The sequence below is a fragment of the Aspergillus brasiliensis genome (genome assembly GCF_001889945.1).
Source record: "Aspergillus brasiliensis CBS 101740 unplaced genomic scaffold ASPBRscaffold_9, whole genome shotgun sequence".
Lineage (NCBI taxonomy): Eukaryota > Fungi > Ascomycota > Eurotiomycetes > Eurotiales > Aspergillaceae > Aspergillus > Aspergillus brasiliensis.
Window position 1 is genome coordinate 461563 of NW_027137450.1, and position 16220 is coordinate 477782.

The 16220-nt window shown below is 49.6% G+C and overlaps 2 protein-coding genes across 2 annotated transcripts; both read right to left on the minus strand.

Moving 5' to 3' along the window:
• Positions 1-1941: 1941 nt before the first annotated feature.
• ASPBRDRAFT_197634 (putative tRNA-splicing endonuclease) lies at positions 1942-8461 on the minus strand (the record flags this gene model as incomplete). Its single annotated transcript, XM_067621123.1, has 4 exons — positions 1942-2046; positions 2108-2203; positions 2256-8376; positions 8439-8461. 4 exons carry the CDS (start codon positions 8459-8461, stop codon positions 1942-1944), a joined length of 6345 nt encoding a protein of 2114 aa, XP_067477173.1.
• A 1168-nt stretch (positions 8462-9629) lies between these two features.
• ASPBRDRAFT_130002 (uncharacterized protein) lies at positions 9630-14343 on the minus strand (the record flags this gene model as incomplete). Its single annotated transcript, XM_067618189.1, has 4 exons — positions 9630-10533; positions 10581-10810; positions 10863-13802; positions 13864-14343. The coding sequence occupies 4 exons, from the start codon at positions 14341-14343 to the stop codon at positions 9630-9632; spliced, it is 4554 nt and encodes a 1517-aa protein (XP_067477174.1).
• Between the last annotated feature and the right edge of the window lie 1877 nt (positions 14344-16220).

Consider the following 16220-nt stretch of genomic DNA (forward strand, 5'->3'; position numbering starts at 1 on the left):
CGGAACCCTGGCATTTCCTTCCCTCTCCTCTCTCCCCGAAACCCATTCCCTATTTCTTTTTCTTTTTCTTTCTTTCTTTCTCTCTCTCTCTCTCCTTCCCAGCCAAGAAGTGGGCCGTAAGCGATGGTTCGTGTTCAGGGACCTGACGGACGGCATGTTTGCTTCTGTTGCTCCACATCCTTGCCCCTATGTCCGGACTAACTAGCAGCCGTAGAGTAGACGCATACTGAGATAGTGTCGATTGGGAGTGGGGGGTGGAGGAGAGGCGGAGGAGAAAGGGAATCTGAAGATTTGGAGAAGAAGAAGGAGGAGGAGGAGGAGGAGGAGGAGAAGACGTCGGGAAAGTTTAACCAGCAGATGTGAGAGAAAGAAAGAAAAGAGCAGACGACCGGGAGACTGCATAACGACCAAAGTGGAAAAAGGAACTGGAGACTGAGAAGATCCAAAACTAGTGGCTCTCCCTTGCAGCAGATAGTTCATGCAACGCTCGTCCTCCACCAGGAACCACTCGTCCTTCATTCGCGACCCTCACGATGACCTGCTGAACGACAACCGTCCGTGTGTTGTCCGAAGAGAAAATTCTCCGATCGCACAGCCGCAAGGTGGACACCTGCATGCTGCTTGCTGCCTTTTCCATGTTGCATCCCGCGTACACTCACATCCAGTTCCTACTTACTCGACTTAGTCTAGCCGTCGTAGTACTAACTAGTAGTAGTTGTGGAGGACGGGTCGGGTAGATAGGACATGGCTACACAGTACGCTACAGTACTTAGAAGAAAGAGCTGCAATGTCTGTCGAGCCGATCCTGGTGGCCCACCTGCTAGACAACTCAGACGACCCAGTCAGTCCTTCTCATCCCGTCCGATTCCGGCTCTGACAGACACAACTTGAAGGAACTGATCTACGGGACAGACAACTGGAAATTCGACTGGTCCCCAGGTGCGTGTCGTGTCTCCGGGGATCCCTTCCGACCCGTCGTAAATGTCTACAAGATAGGGAAAGGAATCAGAGTCGCAGTCGCAATCGCAATCGAAGACTCCTTCCTTTCAATCGGCTTACGAGTGATCTGTCGTCATCGCTCTAGTGTGCCTCGACGCTGGTTCGAGAGAGCAGAACCTCCCCCTCCTCGTTGAGGACAGAACACCAGATCAGATTCCAATCCATGTTCCACAATCGTCCACCCAGGGCCATGCAAGATGCCATCCCCGAAGATGACAGCATAGAAGCAGAAGGATGATGGTCGGGTTTTCTCCGATCAGGCTCTGATCGTCGTCAAGCGCACCTGCAACTGTTGCCTGTCAGCTCACATTGATACGTGCTCCTATCGACACCATGCAAATAGTCCATGCCCATCACAGGGCATAGGCCTCCCATCTGCCAAAGACTATCTTCCTCCACATGGACCTCATCTAGCCTGAAAGGGGTAAGACGCAGAGAGGAAAATGCCAAAGCCGGGGGGGCCATTCACATCTAAGGGTATGTTTTGGACAAGCACACTTTGCCAGCCTCTACCGCCATCACTTGTCCTCTGTCCAAAAGAAAAAGAAGAAGAAGAAAAGACAAAGTAGAACAGATTTTGGCAATCCCCAAGTTAAACAAAAACGCCACTGAAACTCTGGCCTTCTTCGACATTCCAGAATTCCATATGCTCACGAGCCTTTGAACCTTAACCCTGAAGGAGAAAAAGAAAGTGTACATAAAGAAGCGCGACATTCAAGCAAGAGGGCCCGAATGCATATACACAATGAAACATAATGGGGAAAAAAGCACTAAAAACCCGCCATGCTCGCTCATATGCATGCAAGTAAAGGACCAACATGTCATACTGTCGGTCATTAGACCCATGGACTGTGTGATAGGTCTGCCAAAAGTAAAAAAGAATGGAAAAGAAACATAGCGAGGTTGCAGGATATGCCAAACTGCCATGAGGCATCGCATTATCTATCTCCGCTTTGGCCTAATGAATGGATCGGCTTCCTTCTTTTTCCGCATCGGGGGAGGTCGAGCGCCATTGCCGGGTCTTGGGGGTCCAGAACGTGGGGGTGTCTACAGGAGAAATCAGATTAGTAAATAGTGTGTCATATGCTCATATGGGTCCCAAACATACGTTGGCGGGCCCTGATCCGGGTCGAGGACCGTTGATGGCTTTGCCTTTGTCAAGAGGAGCATATGCTGGACCATCCCGGGATGGTTTTACCAGTCCCTACAAGAAGTGGTTAGTTGTTATCGCAAGCATGTGTACTACCCACTCATACCTCTGTGCTGGGTGGAATGTTAGCATCAATCTTGCTGCGTCGCGGGCCCTTGGGAGCCTCGGGTGGAGGAGCGTTTGCTTTATCAGTCCGCGGCCGCGAGGCTTTCGAAGCATCTGTCGGTGGCGAGTCGTTACGTTTCCTCTTTGCCGGGCCATCATCACTCGGCGTAGCTTGGACCACAGGCACCTTTGGATCATGGCCTCCGAGTTGCCTGAGTCGTTGGCGCTCCGTTCTCTGCTTCTGGTTCTGTACGTGATAGGACTCTTCCCGCGCAATTTTGGATCTCTCATGTTTTGGTAGAGTCTTAGTGGATCGGCACTCGCGTGAGACATGTCCAAACTGTCCGCATTCCACACATCGCGGAGCTGTACAATAGAACCGTGTGTGCCCAGTTTCCCCACATCTGTGGCAGGTGCCCCTAGTTGCATCTTTTGCGTCAATATTATCGCAGTTATGTGTCATGTGAGCGAAACTTCCACAATATCCGCACGTGCGGGTCTCATCCAGGCCATTTCCGCCGCCAGACGGGCCATCGGGCGGCACCGGGGGAGTTTCCTGTCCGGAAACAGATACTGATGGGGAGTCACGCGCGGACGCTGACGAAGGTCGTGAGACAGATGCAGCCGATGCAGCCCGCGACTGCACCACTGGAGCCTCGCTCTGCGCATCCAGCATGTCGACATTCTGATACCCAGTGAACTGTGGCCGCTGGAGGATCTTGAGTACATCACCATCCGTATATACATTCCTTCGGCGAGCATCTTTAATTAACCCATTCCAGAACTCACCCTGAACCAGAGCCTGAGAGTTTCCCAGAACCCAGAGTGACGACTTGGCACGTGTGAGACCGACGTTCATACGACGAATGTCAGCCAAGAAACCTATGCCTTTATTGGAGGCTCGCACGCAAGAAAAGATGATAACTTCACTTTCCCTACCCTGGAAAGCATCCGTCGTGTTGAAGTCGATCTTGTTGAAGATCTCGTTGCCATACCTGGCAGCAAACTGTGTCTTCAGCTCTCTCAGTTGACCCTTATATGGCGTGATGATACCGATTTTCCGATCGAAATCAAAGCCACGGAAGTCTGTCACCAAACGTTCATACAGCTGCATAGCCACTCTAAGCTCTGCTATGTTGACCAGTGAGTGTCCTTTGGCAGCACTCTGGTGAAGCCCCTGCACGTCGAAGAAGCGGTAGGGGCTGAGAAGTTCACTTTGATGCCAGGGCCGAACACGAAGTTGGGCCATATTGGGACCATCTTGTAGTCGACCATCGTAGAACGCAGAACTGGGGAATGCACTGATTTCTGGATGCATACGGTATTGGATATCCAGCAAGTGCACATCCCTAGGGTGGTTGGCTTGCATTCTAACGAACAGACTTTGCTCGTATTGAAACTTCGAAGCAACCTTTGACAAGACAGTTGGCGGTAATTGCTTGGGATCACCAACGAGAATACATTTTGAACACCCGTACTTCAACGGAATCAACGCACTCAATTCAATGGATTGTGCCGCTTCATCAATCACGACAGTTTCGAACTCGATGCTGAGATTCTGGAACATTTCGTGGCCACTTCCGCTCAGCGTTGCACATATGACATGGGCACCATCGATGATCTCCTGCTGGATACGTCGCCTAGTTAGTTCAGCGTCTCGGGCTGCCGAGTGGTTCTTGTCTCTGGCGCTATCAATCTCTTGGCTCAGTTGTGTCTTCTTCTTCTTTAGGAGATCGAATTCTCGCTCCAACTCCGCAGGAACGGGCAACCCTTGTGCTCGGCACTGATCCATCCGAGCCCGAGTCTCCTTGAAAGCGGTATCGGCAGCTTTGTGCTCCATGTAGATCTTTTGCAAATCTCGCTCCCCTGGATCTTTGCGTGCCGACTGGTTCAACCTAGCGTTGACCAACTCATCTAGTGTGACGTCAAGCACGTTGGTATTGATAGCATCGCTTCTCCCTAAGCGGATAACAGAGAGCTTCTCCTGACGACCCTGTATCGTCTTCACTCCCTCCTTGAATCTCATGACTAATTCGTCAACAGCGGCATTACTGGGAGCGCATACCAAGAGCTTCTTCGATGTTGTTGTCCTCCCACCAGCGGGCTTGGTATTTCCCATGGGCCGTGAGATAGCAACACCTTGATTGCCAAGGACGTTACTCAATAAGGCACCTACGAGTGCCACGATCGTCTTTGTCTTTCCAGATCCTGGAGGTCCCTGAATCAGAGTGAAAGCATCATTATCCAATGCAGACTTAATTGCTTTTGCCTGGGCGGAATTGACATTATAATTGTCTGCGATGGGGTTAAGGCTGGCATCTGAGTAATTCAGGATCGGTGAAGGTTTCGCTCTTACGATCTCTTCACAGAGATCGTAATATTGCAAGGCCATAAGTGCACCGAACTCACGTTCCAGTGGGGTAAGAGATGTAATCTTTGCACCCCAGATTGTGGCTCCAGGACCAAGAGAATTGATGAAAGGGTTGCCGGGGTTGACTCTGTAAGAAATTTCGACCGTTCCCTTCTTCCGATTGATGCCAGAGACCCTAGCCAAGCAATGAGGTGCCGATGAATCACTGGTCGGGGAGCTTGCTTTAGACAACAGGACAATGTCGGCCTCACCGAGCCCAAAATCCTTGGCCTCCATAGCTGGTATAGCCGTACTGACTTCGACGAACGAATCCACAGACAACCGCGTGGCAACTTTCACCTCAAAAGGCTTGAATGTACCTTCTTCCTTTGAGGACTGGAATCCTTGCCATGCCTCCAGTATCAGAAGCGGCTCGAATGTTCTTTGATACTCAATAGGGTCTCTGAAAGCGTTAGAAACTAAACTGTAATCAGTACGATCGGAGTTCGGCGGAAGGTCGCCATTCGCGAAGAAGTCCCAAGCAAGGATGGTGCGGTGCAAAGAGGAGAGATCAGGCGCAAGTCGTGCGCGCATATCTTTTGCAGACCGCACCTGCTTGATCTTCTTGACTGGACCTTGTTGTTTTAACGACATCCGCTTGCTCTCCTCGTATGCCTTGACCGCATCAGGCTTCCTTGCTTTGGCCCCAAAGAGTTCTTTGTCAAGCTCATCTTCGCTTTCCGATTCAGATTCAGATCCAGATGAGACCATCATACTCTCAGCAGGAGTATGATCCTTGCCCTTGATTCCAATCCCAGCAAGCCCAGAGCCCTGTTCCGCGGTTTGCTCAGCAACGCCTAACGCGGGAAGGCCCTTCTTTAGGCGTGCTAGCTCAGCCATATCACGCTTTTTCTTGGCCTCTCGTTCTCTTTCACGCTTCTCGCGGAAGGCCTGGACGGTCACGGCCGGTCTTAATGGGGCCGGAGATGGTTTGGGGATCGCTGGGAGGGCCTTGGCAGCTCTTTCTGCCTTTTTCTTGGCTTCTGCGGCCACCCTTTCCTTATTAAGCTCGACAGACCTGGACAGCTGAAGCAAGACATCATCTGGGACGTTATCATCAAAGTCGTCAGCAGATCTAGACGGGCTGGGAGTGGCTGAAAGCTCGGCTGGTTTAGCGAAAGCCGTGATCGTGCTCTGCTTCTTGAGGCTGGCGGTAGAAGCAGTGACAACAGGCTTCTTATAGTAAGCTTCAAGGGCTCGTACAAGCTCCGCCTTTTCGCGCAATGTTAATATCGTTTTGATGGAAGAGTTTACTGCCACGCCCTCGATAAAACTCAATGCATCCTGCTTCACGGTAGTAACGCTTAATTCCCCTAAGCGTCGCAAAATCTTAGACACAAGCCCAACCAAGGTCGTTGCTAAGTATTCGTCTTTCAGTCGAAGCCATTTGACCATTGCGCTCATGGTTGTGGTTGCAGACTTGAGAAAATTCTCGCGGGCAGAGTTCTCTTGACTTGGATCGGCGTCGACGATAGCGCTCAGGAAGACGCCATACTGCCCGAACAGGAGATCTGCGAACTGAATGGTATCTCGACAGAACTCTAACATCACAGCCTTGTCGTTTCCTCTCAGGTGCCATGTCTCCGTCTCGTCGAAAATCGTTGCCAAAGCCTGCCAGAGATACTCCCAAAGTTTCTGCAGTGATAGTACTTCCCTGCGGTCGGCGAGCTTGCGGGTTCTGAGCATGCCTGTTTGACTATCGCAGAGAATATCAACAATGTCCGTCCCTGTGTGTAGCATTCTCGGGGCAGAGGCAAAGGTTTTCATGTTCGAGATCCGTCGGAAGGACCAACTCAGTCCATACATGGTCGTGATGAAGAAGGATTGCAGCAGATGGGAGATCGCATCTCGCCGAGCAGACTGACCGCTAACATTCTTGATGAGATCAACAGCTGCCTGGTAAGTGTTCAAATCTGCCGCGAAAAGAGCAGAAATCAGAGCACTGCTAGTGTCTTGACTTTTGAAAAGCTCATCAAGATGCTCGGGCCTGAAATCTGCAAGGCGCTCTATGATTTGGCAGGAGAGATGAGTCAAATGCCCATATATGACATTGAAATGCGTCTTCTCCGGGCTAGACTCTCCTTTTGTGGGGAACTTCTCGAGACCGACTAGCGGCAAGATTCCAAGCAATGCTGACGTTGACAGGGCCAGATTATCTTGATGCAGATGTTTGACAACTGCATCCCAGATCGTAGCGGAATATGTACTCACACCATGTTGCAGTGTATTATGTCGGAGGATGACTTCATAATCACTCTTGAGCGATTGGCATTCGAGAGCAAGAGTGTTACGAATGACATCCATACATAGAGAGGCTATTTCCCGCTGGCGACCCTGCTCAACCGCAAACTGAGAGGGCTTTAGAATGGTCTCAATGTTGGCGCTTACGACGCCCAAAGTCTCCGACAACACAATGCGCTCCACAGATCCCCTGGACGACTCATGGTCAGTGAAACTGCGAAGAGTATGGAGCAGTATCACTAGCCCGGTATGAAAACAATGGTAACGGGCGAGATTCGGATATCGCACATCTTGCAATCGATCAAGAAGCTGATAAACAAGGGATCTGCAAGCCGAAGGTTGATGAGCACCTTTCAGTGACGACATGAATGGGCTAATCCAAGACAACATATCCTTCATTGCAGATTTCTCGTACGGCTCACCCTCAGTGGCTTGCATCAAGAAAGCGTCCAACTGAGGGTTATAAAAGACGAGCTCTATTATGGCTTGAGGAGATATTGTTTGCATTGCATCCCAAAAATCACCTGGAGCCTTTTCCAGGAAAATCTGTATAGTGTTCAGGAGGAAGCGTAGCCCAGGAGATTGGATACCGAGGTGGTCCACAGAAAGACGGCAGGGATCAATTTCAAGCGCTCGTAAATGATGGGTGATCTGATCCTTGTCTAATCTTCTTACGACAAGTTGCATACCACGCCACAGCCGTTGTATTACAGCTAATTGCGTTGGCTGCTGGGAAGCCGTCCTTAGCGCATCAAGAAGTCCTTCTTTGACTGCCCAGTCAAACTCCATTGTCGTCGGGGGGCGAGGGTATCGCATCCAAGAATGGATGGCCCAAAAACTGCGGTTTTGGTTGGGATCAAAGAGAAATCGAGTGACGGCGGGGATGTAGTCAGACACTTTCAGACTGCGTTTTGTCTGTATCAACCTGAATGGTACATCGAAATACTCCTGCAGAAGGCTGTCATTACGGAGCATAGCATCACAACTCAGAGTCTCAAATATTGATAGTAGAGAAGCTCGATCCAACACATGGAGCCCGATCTCTTGGGGCGGTACTTCTTTAAGCTTCACTGTTGCCGTTGTGAGGTTTCTTGTAATCCGCTTGATGTCCCATTCATCAAGTAAGCGAGAAAATTTGTCAATATCCTCATCGTCATAGCTTTCCTTCAGATGTTCCATAAGCCATATCTTTCCCGTATAGTATTGCTTAATGCAGAGGTCGCACTTCTCAAGCGAGTCGTCCAATTTTCGCCAGATCCAAGTCTGTACATCTTCAACTCCTTCTTGATTATAAGCCAAGATCCTCATACATGACAAGAATTTCTCCTTGCGATTGTTGGCCTCCGAAACTAGATCGGCAACGGACTTCCCGGTTTCGTCTATTTGGCTGACGTCGTCGTATCGTGCATGGTCATCATCGTGCTTTCGGGGGCACAGAATATGGATATTGTCGGGGAGCGATTGTAGCTCTCTATAGTAATCAAAATCATTAGTATCAGTAGAGTATGATATCAATAGGAGGTTCATACGCACCCAACTATATCCATAAATTCCATGACTGTGTTCTAAAGTGATTCAGATCCAGGACACAGTACATTACCCTGGAAAGAGGCCAAGGACAAGCTTTCTCTGGTGACAACAGGAAATAAGAGCACCCCAGAGTAGCCTACTATCAAACCATGGCTACCAGTGGCAGCTAAACACCTGAGGGGGACGGGAATGAGAGAGCCGGGATGTGCTCAGCACAAACCAGCCGATCAACTTTAAATAAGCTGGGGGTGATGATAGTGACCGCAATGAGAGGTTGCGTCCCGTCCAAGCTTTGAATCAAGTGAAAGCACCCCCGAGTCTGCTAGGACAGAAGAAGAAACGAGGGAAGGGAATAAGAGTCGCAAAGAGTGAAAGTACATGAAGGACGGAGTAAATCGGCGCGGTCCTTGCAGTCGTTATGATTGGAGATTACTCAAGGCGGTGAGTCCGGGAGGTCAGCCACTTTACGCGCCTTGACGCGCCTCGAGGCAGGATCCGCTTCTGCTTCTTTGCCCGAGTGAGAAGGTACAGATCAGCTCCGGGAGCGATGGTGAATGAAACTGCACACGATCACCAGTCTCGAGATGGATACAAGGCAGACAGTTTTACGGAAGTGATACCCGCATCAGCAGTACTCATTGAGCTCTTCAGTAGAATACATGAGACCCATAACCTCCACCCCACATATGATTCGTTTCCACGTGTCGGCTCCGAAGTACTAGTACCAATCCAAGAAACATATGCGGAAATGCTCGAAATCGATTGAACAGAAGGGATAAAGGAGAAGGAGAAAGGTTCTTTGAGTGAATGCGCATTTGGTAGAAAGGCTTTGTACAGGAATTAGAAGGAAAGAAAGAGATGTGTGAAGGCCCTATTGTCATCACATAGTGCCTTCAACGTAGGTAGAACGAAAGAACTGGGGGTGACCCCAGGCGCTGATGAAAGTAATGCAAAGGAGTTATAAAACGAAGATGAAAAAACACACTTGCGCCAGACCTCCAACCAATTCTGAACCGAACGCCTTCTATCGGGGAATATGGGAATTTGCTCGTCAAACAGAAATGGGTAACAGATTGATTGCATGGACAGAAAAAGGAGACAGGGTTTTCATCAGAAACATTGAGAAAAAGAGGGTTTAAGAATGAAAGGCGCGGAAGATATCGAGCTATGTACGCTGTAAGATATGAGACGAGATTATATCGCATGGAACGGAGGGTCGTGAGGACCATGGAGAGGGCTATGCGGTTCATGAGCACCAGCGAAGGATGACTCCCTGGTCAGCTCTCCTGCGGAATAGTCGTGGGTCACTCCAAAGCCATGTTGTACTCTCTCAAAAGAATGTCGTGTCCGTTCAGATGATTGATGAATGTAATCAACTGGCTGTGGATGGGGCAGTCGAGTAGTGTCAAGGCTTGACGCATAATTTGTCCCGTTACTTCCGCGTGGTCTGTGAGTGTGGATGGTCGGAACAATGGAGGGAGAGTAGATTTGCTGTTCATCAGAAAAGGGGTCTTGTTTCAAGCTGGGTTGAATGGGCTTCACGAAGTCTGAAGATGTCGACGATTCATCACTAAAGGCGGTAGATGCTGCTGCTGCTGCCGCCGCCGCCGCCTTCGGAGGAACTGTTCCTTCATACTGGTCCAGGAACTTGAATTTACCCTGAGAGACCTGCTCACGAATGATATCCACGTCTAGAGGGAAGAAAACCTTTTGGAACGCTTTAACGGTAAAGCGCGGCAGGAGGCATATCGTGACCGTCAACAGGAGCACAACCCAAAAAGACAGAGAACCGTACATTTCGGCCCCTGCATTGAAGAAAGTTGTTGATGCTTCCATTGAGGAGTAAATACCGGTCCAAAGAAAGATAAGAAGGGAGCTAACGACATTGATCAATACCGTTAACCAATCCCAGCGGTAGCAATTCATCAAGATGTAGGTGTTGCTGGCAATGACCGCACTGGAACCCACGAGGACGCCCATTCGCGTACGATCATTGATGTTCTTGCCATTAGAGTGCACGAAAGTTGACGGGCTGTACAACAGATATGGCATGAAGAAGCAAATAATCGACTGGTAAAAGCCATCGAGCATATAAAGCCTATTCCTGTTAGTCATTGCTTCACTGGAAGATGCATCCTGTCATACCAGAACTTGAGTTGTGACCATTCCTTCTGCTCAATACCTCTCATGTATAACTGGGGAACGGCTAATGAGATTTTGTCGTCAACATCCTGATCAAATATACCCATCAAGATAACGGGCAATGATGTGAAGGCGACGTTGACTAGAACGATATAGGTATAGTCGAAAAGGTAAGAGCCGTCGAAATTATTGTAAAATGAGTACCAAAACAGAGCAATCGTCCAAACCAGATTCTTAATGTAGGTCAGCTAGCTGTAGGTGGAGGCTTAGTGGAGGAATCTGTACCTTATAGAAAAAGTTTGCAGTTGTTTCCGCCATGCGTCGGTAGGAATACCTTCCATGAACCAATACAAGGCGCTGCAAAAATCGAAATTGACCGATAGCGTAGTCAGAGGACATGGCTGCCTGGCCACCTTCTTCACCAAGTATACCAACACCAATATCAGCCTCTTGAATCATAGCAACATCATTGGCGCCGTCACCAATTGACAGAGCCATGATGTTGAGACCATTCTTGACCAGCCGCACGACAGCCGCCTTCTGAGCAGGACTGACACGACAGCATAAAACTGATTTACACTGCTTGCATAGTAGGAGAAACCTCTGCTTCAGATCATCGCCGAGCATCAACTTGAGCGTGTCGCCATCAATAACAACGGCATGTGTTGGCGGTGGCGGCCTATGATCCTGACGAGCGGCAACAAGTTCTTCATCCGACCCAACCAGTCCAAATCGCTGCAGCTGGTGGTCTAGTTCTTGTGATGCACGCTGTAGCTGGTCCCCAGGAACATTGAACACTATCAACTCCATATCATTGTTGAGAAGGTTGCACGAGTAGCCAATATTGATAGCAGTCTCGACTTTGTCGCCAGTGAGAACCCATAGCTTGATGCCTGCATCTGCTAGCAACGAAATGGTGTCTGGAACGCCATCCTGCAATCTGTCCTCGATGGCTGTACCGCCTATAAGCATGAGGTTTTGCTCTATCTCGCTTGCTACTTGCTCGAGCTTCTCTTCACGGTCAGTGAGCGCGGCAGCAGCCAGATCATGTTCCTTGCTCCACGCCCGATATTCTTCTTCGCTGAGGTCTCTATATGCAATGCACAGAGTTCGCAGACCTTCATTAGCAAATACTTCTAAGTGCTCTGCAGTTGTCTTCCGAAGCGCCTGCTGTTTGCCTGGGGCCAGACGTGAATAGATGATACTATCTGCACCCTTACAGAAGAGCCGTATACTACCATCAGGCATGCGAAGAATTGCGCTCATTCTCTTTCTTGTTGAGTTGAATTCCAAGGTATTGAGAACCGTATATGTCCTTTCTTCGCCGAGGACGTTGACAATAAGATCATCATTTGATCGGCCGAGAAGAGTGAAGCCACAGTCCCTCGCAGTGCTGACAAGAGCAGCCTCATCTGGAGATTGCGCTTGAAATTCGATTTGAGGGGGATCACCAGGAGTATGCTCGGTAATGACTGTATGACACACTGCAAGAGCTAGCATGAAATGCTCTGTTGCCTTCTGTTGCTCCTCGCCAGCTTGGCCGCCCAAGTCCGCAACGTAGCTTGGCGCTATAAATGTCAAGTTTTCCTCGCGCATATAAGGGTTGTCATACATCTTGCGAAGCATGTCAACCATCATGACTGTATCGGCAGCCAGCTTTTCGCGGGCTCTCGCGGCCACAGCATCAGCGTCGCCTCCTTCCCGTCGAACAATGCCAATCTGAGCTTCCGTAAATGCCTCACCATACGAGACGCCATTGATGGTACACTTCTTGAAATCCATGACGTTCTGAGTCAGCGTCCCGGTCTTGTCCGAAAAGATGTATTCAATTTGACCGACGTCATCAGAAATATTCCAAGACTTGGGTATACAAGACATGCCCAGCTTGTCATAATACATGAACACATCACTGTGAATGAACACAGCCTGAATCGTTCGGACAATCTCAAGCGAAATGTATAGCGAAATAGGTACCAGGTTCTGGAATAAGATGACCGCGACCCAGAAGGTGATGAGACCAGTAACAGCAGGTGTACTTCCGTATGACCCAAAATCAAAGTAGTCAAGCGATGCATCAGGCTTACCCCAGGCAACCCCATTGCCAATGCCACAGATAAGGCACATGATAAATAGGATGATGAAGTTATAGATGACGTTCCAATTAAGATCCTTGGCGAGCCGGGGCTTTTTGGAAGGAGTTTCACCAGAATTCAACATGACCTTGGTCTCCTCTCCAGTAAAGAGAACAACACCGAGGGCCCATTCTGTATTGCGAAGGAAACAACCGCGGAGGAGCACGTTGTTGATTGTTATCGGCTCAACCATCTCCTTTCGAGGTGCGTCTGAGTAGGTTGGATCGCGCTGTTCCCAGCGCAAGGCACCATTGTAGGCATACAGGTTCGGATGTGGAGCCTCGCTATCGATCACGAACTCGCATTTTTCGCAATCTCTAGCGTGTCGAACTTGACGACCGCAGTTTAGAGCTTGCCTGACTTTCAAGTTCGTTTCACCGTCCAAACTCTTCGTTTCCACATAGCACGCGCCATCCGGGTCTGAAGTGGAGAGCAGAACAATATCGGCTGGAATTTGATCTCCGTTGTATAAACGAACAAAGTCTCCAACTTGGATATTCTTCCAAAAGTCACGCTTGAAACGAGCATTGCCCAAAGTCTGCTTTGACTTATCCACCACACTGCCGCCTTTTGGTAGATGAGCGGCAGAAGGGGCTGGAGTAGCCAAGCTGTCGCGAGCCAATTTATCGGGGTGCAAAAACTGCTCATGGCTGCCAACCGGAAGTGGCCAGTCTGGGCGTGCCTCTGGTGCTGGCGTGGAAACAGGAGTCATCTGGATAGCGTCGTCCTCATCCTGCTCGGAAGACATCGAAGCCCTTGGCGACACAGTCGTCATAAACGTCAACCGCCTATTGTCTTTGACTTGTTGCTGAATATTCTTGTTTTTCTGGACTAGGCCTTTCATCGCCCTGTACGTCTGAACCGTCGCCCTTGTACAGGCTTTCTTAAACTGACGCCAGAGAGATACATTATCCTCAGTCGAGTTCACATTAGTCCAGTCTATTAAGCGATATACGGGCGAGTTGTTTAGTTCGTTGTCCAGGACTGTGCGTCGAAAGTCTTCGATGGCATCTTTGATCGAGGTAAGCACGACGATGACGATAAGAGGCACGGTGTTCAGGGCGGGATCAGAGACGCCGAAGATCGAGAAAAACTAGAGCTTTCAATGAGCTTTTCCGGTACTTCTGCACTATATCTCGAGGATAGGGTCATACACTCAGAATAATGATGAAGAGGAAATAAATGTTTGCAATGTTCTGGAACTGAAACCAAATGTTTTTCGGAACGAAAGACAAAGCAGTATATTTTGCAGTCCGAATCTTGTTTCTAGGATACGCTGCCCTGGGACGGCCGTCTTCGTCCCTTTCGCTTTCCGGTATAGGGATGTTGAAGTAGATGCGTCTGTTGCTAGACCCCGTGGGGCTTTCCGTGCTTGTACTTGTTTGCTGAGAAGTAGGTGATTTCATCGACGTAGGGGAATTGGCTGTACTTTGCTTCGGCATCTCCTCCTTCGCATCCAGGTTCTTCTTATGCAAGCGATCCACTATGGAAACGCGCTTCCGTGTGCCGCCTGCGCCGGCTCTCCGTTGTGTTGCCCATCGTTGGCGCTTTGTCGGTTTCGAAACGTTGCTGCTCACCTCCCGGATGTCGTTACCACTCTCATTGAACTCCGCGCCCAAGTCGATTGAAGCCATTTAGGCTACTGTCAGCCCTGACGAGGGCATAAAACGAGCGAGGTGCTGTCTAAATCGGTGAAAAGATAGCATCCGCAGCGACGAGCTGGACTCCGGCAGCGCAGCCAGCTCGCGAAATCGACTTGTTTATTTCCGTCGCGGATTTGTTTTGAAGTACGGTAGGAAATCGAAGGCCGTATGTACAGGGGCCGACGGCTATGCAGGCTTGCAATTTATGCTGGTAGGCGCTTAAGTAGGTCAAACGTGAACGAGAAGGAATGAAGCGTCAATTAACACCAAGGGACGCCCAAACACAAGGCAGTCAGGAAGGTGAAACGAGCGGAGGGGGAAAAGATCGAGGGTTATTGAGGATTATGCATTCGTGTGCCATTAACGAAAGAATGTCGAAGGCAAAGCAAACGAGAAGAAAGAAAACCAAGAAACTCATGCAAAAAAGGAACCTGTCCTCCAGAGGCAAGAGTAAGAAAGAGGCTTAAGGACAGCGTCAGTCTCTTGGAGAGCCAGCCCAGCCGACAATCCCTCCTGGAGGCCCCGGGGGGAGAAGACGACGGCTGTGTAATACAGGCACAATACGGGGAGTGCCAAAAGGTGTAACTTTCCAGGGTTTGTCAGCTCCGTATGGTAACTAACTAAGCATGCCTTCCCGACTTTGTAAATTTTCAATTGTAACCGGGCAGATGGGTCAGTCTCCAATCAGATGAACTTTTGATTCATGTTTCATCTACATGGAAACTACTAAGCAACTCCTGGATATGATCCATGTACTCCGTAGTAAGTATCTACTACTACTCTGTAGGTCTATGGGAGGTTGCTTCTACCTATGGATGCTGTACCGTGCCGGGCCCCCGTCAGGTACCTGCCCAACCCCTGCTATGGAGTACAATCGAGCACAACAACAACAACTAACTAGTCACTATCTCCTGTCAATGCACTGTGATGCCTGCGAGTTATGGTAATATTTCTACCACAATCTGTTTTCTCACAGGTAATCCGGAATTCTCGACTGTGTAATATCCGTTCTTGAAATGGCTTACTCTAGGGTGTGTGGAATCTCCGACCGTGTTTACCAGCCTCGCCCTAGACTGCGCATGGGTACATATGAGGACGCTGATCAGAATGGAGCCCTTTCGACGTTTGTCTTCTTTGTACTTTGTATGTTGTATCCCGGCCCCTCTTCGACGGAAATATCGGTCTTCCGTGAAAATGGTCGCCTTTTCATCAAATCGCGCAAACGATTCCGACTTGATCTATTATTTATAGACACAGTGTCTCCGGTTTGCCCTTCTTCATATCACGAGTTCTTCACTGGCACCAATCGGATGTAATGGCAAGTACTAATGGCACCTCCATTCGCACCTCCTTGTCTTGAAGCTGATCTCCCGCCATCCCGGCGATGATACACTCTAATGCCTCCCCTACGGGAGGGATTGGACCGCCAGTATGTACCACGCATGAACAGTCAAGACATCAGCGCATAGATATGTTCAGGCCGGACCATTCAACGACCCTTCATGGAACCGAAGCCGTCGCGTTAGCTGGCAGGCTTCTCTCTCCCGTACCTTGGGGGCGCTTGGGAGTCTGGGTCGGGATACGGAGCCTGAAACAGGCTAACAGCCGTCCGGGACGGCACATGCTGATGCCATCCATGGATAGGTCCACCCTACGGAGCGCGGAGATTCGGAGGTACCACAGAATCTGTGCTAAGTGCATATATTGAGCCAACGGTGCTCCTAGTCTTGCATTGTAGAATTGCACATGGACTGTGCATGGTCTAACACCAGGGAGATTCAGAATCCCGGGTCTAAAAGCATCCGTCTTCCAGAACACCCAGGTCTATTGTTCCCCAGGCACGGGTACCTGACATTCTCGCTCCCCTT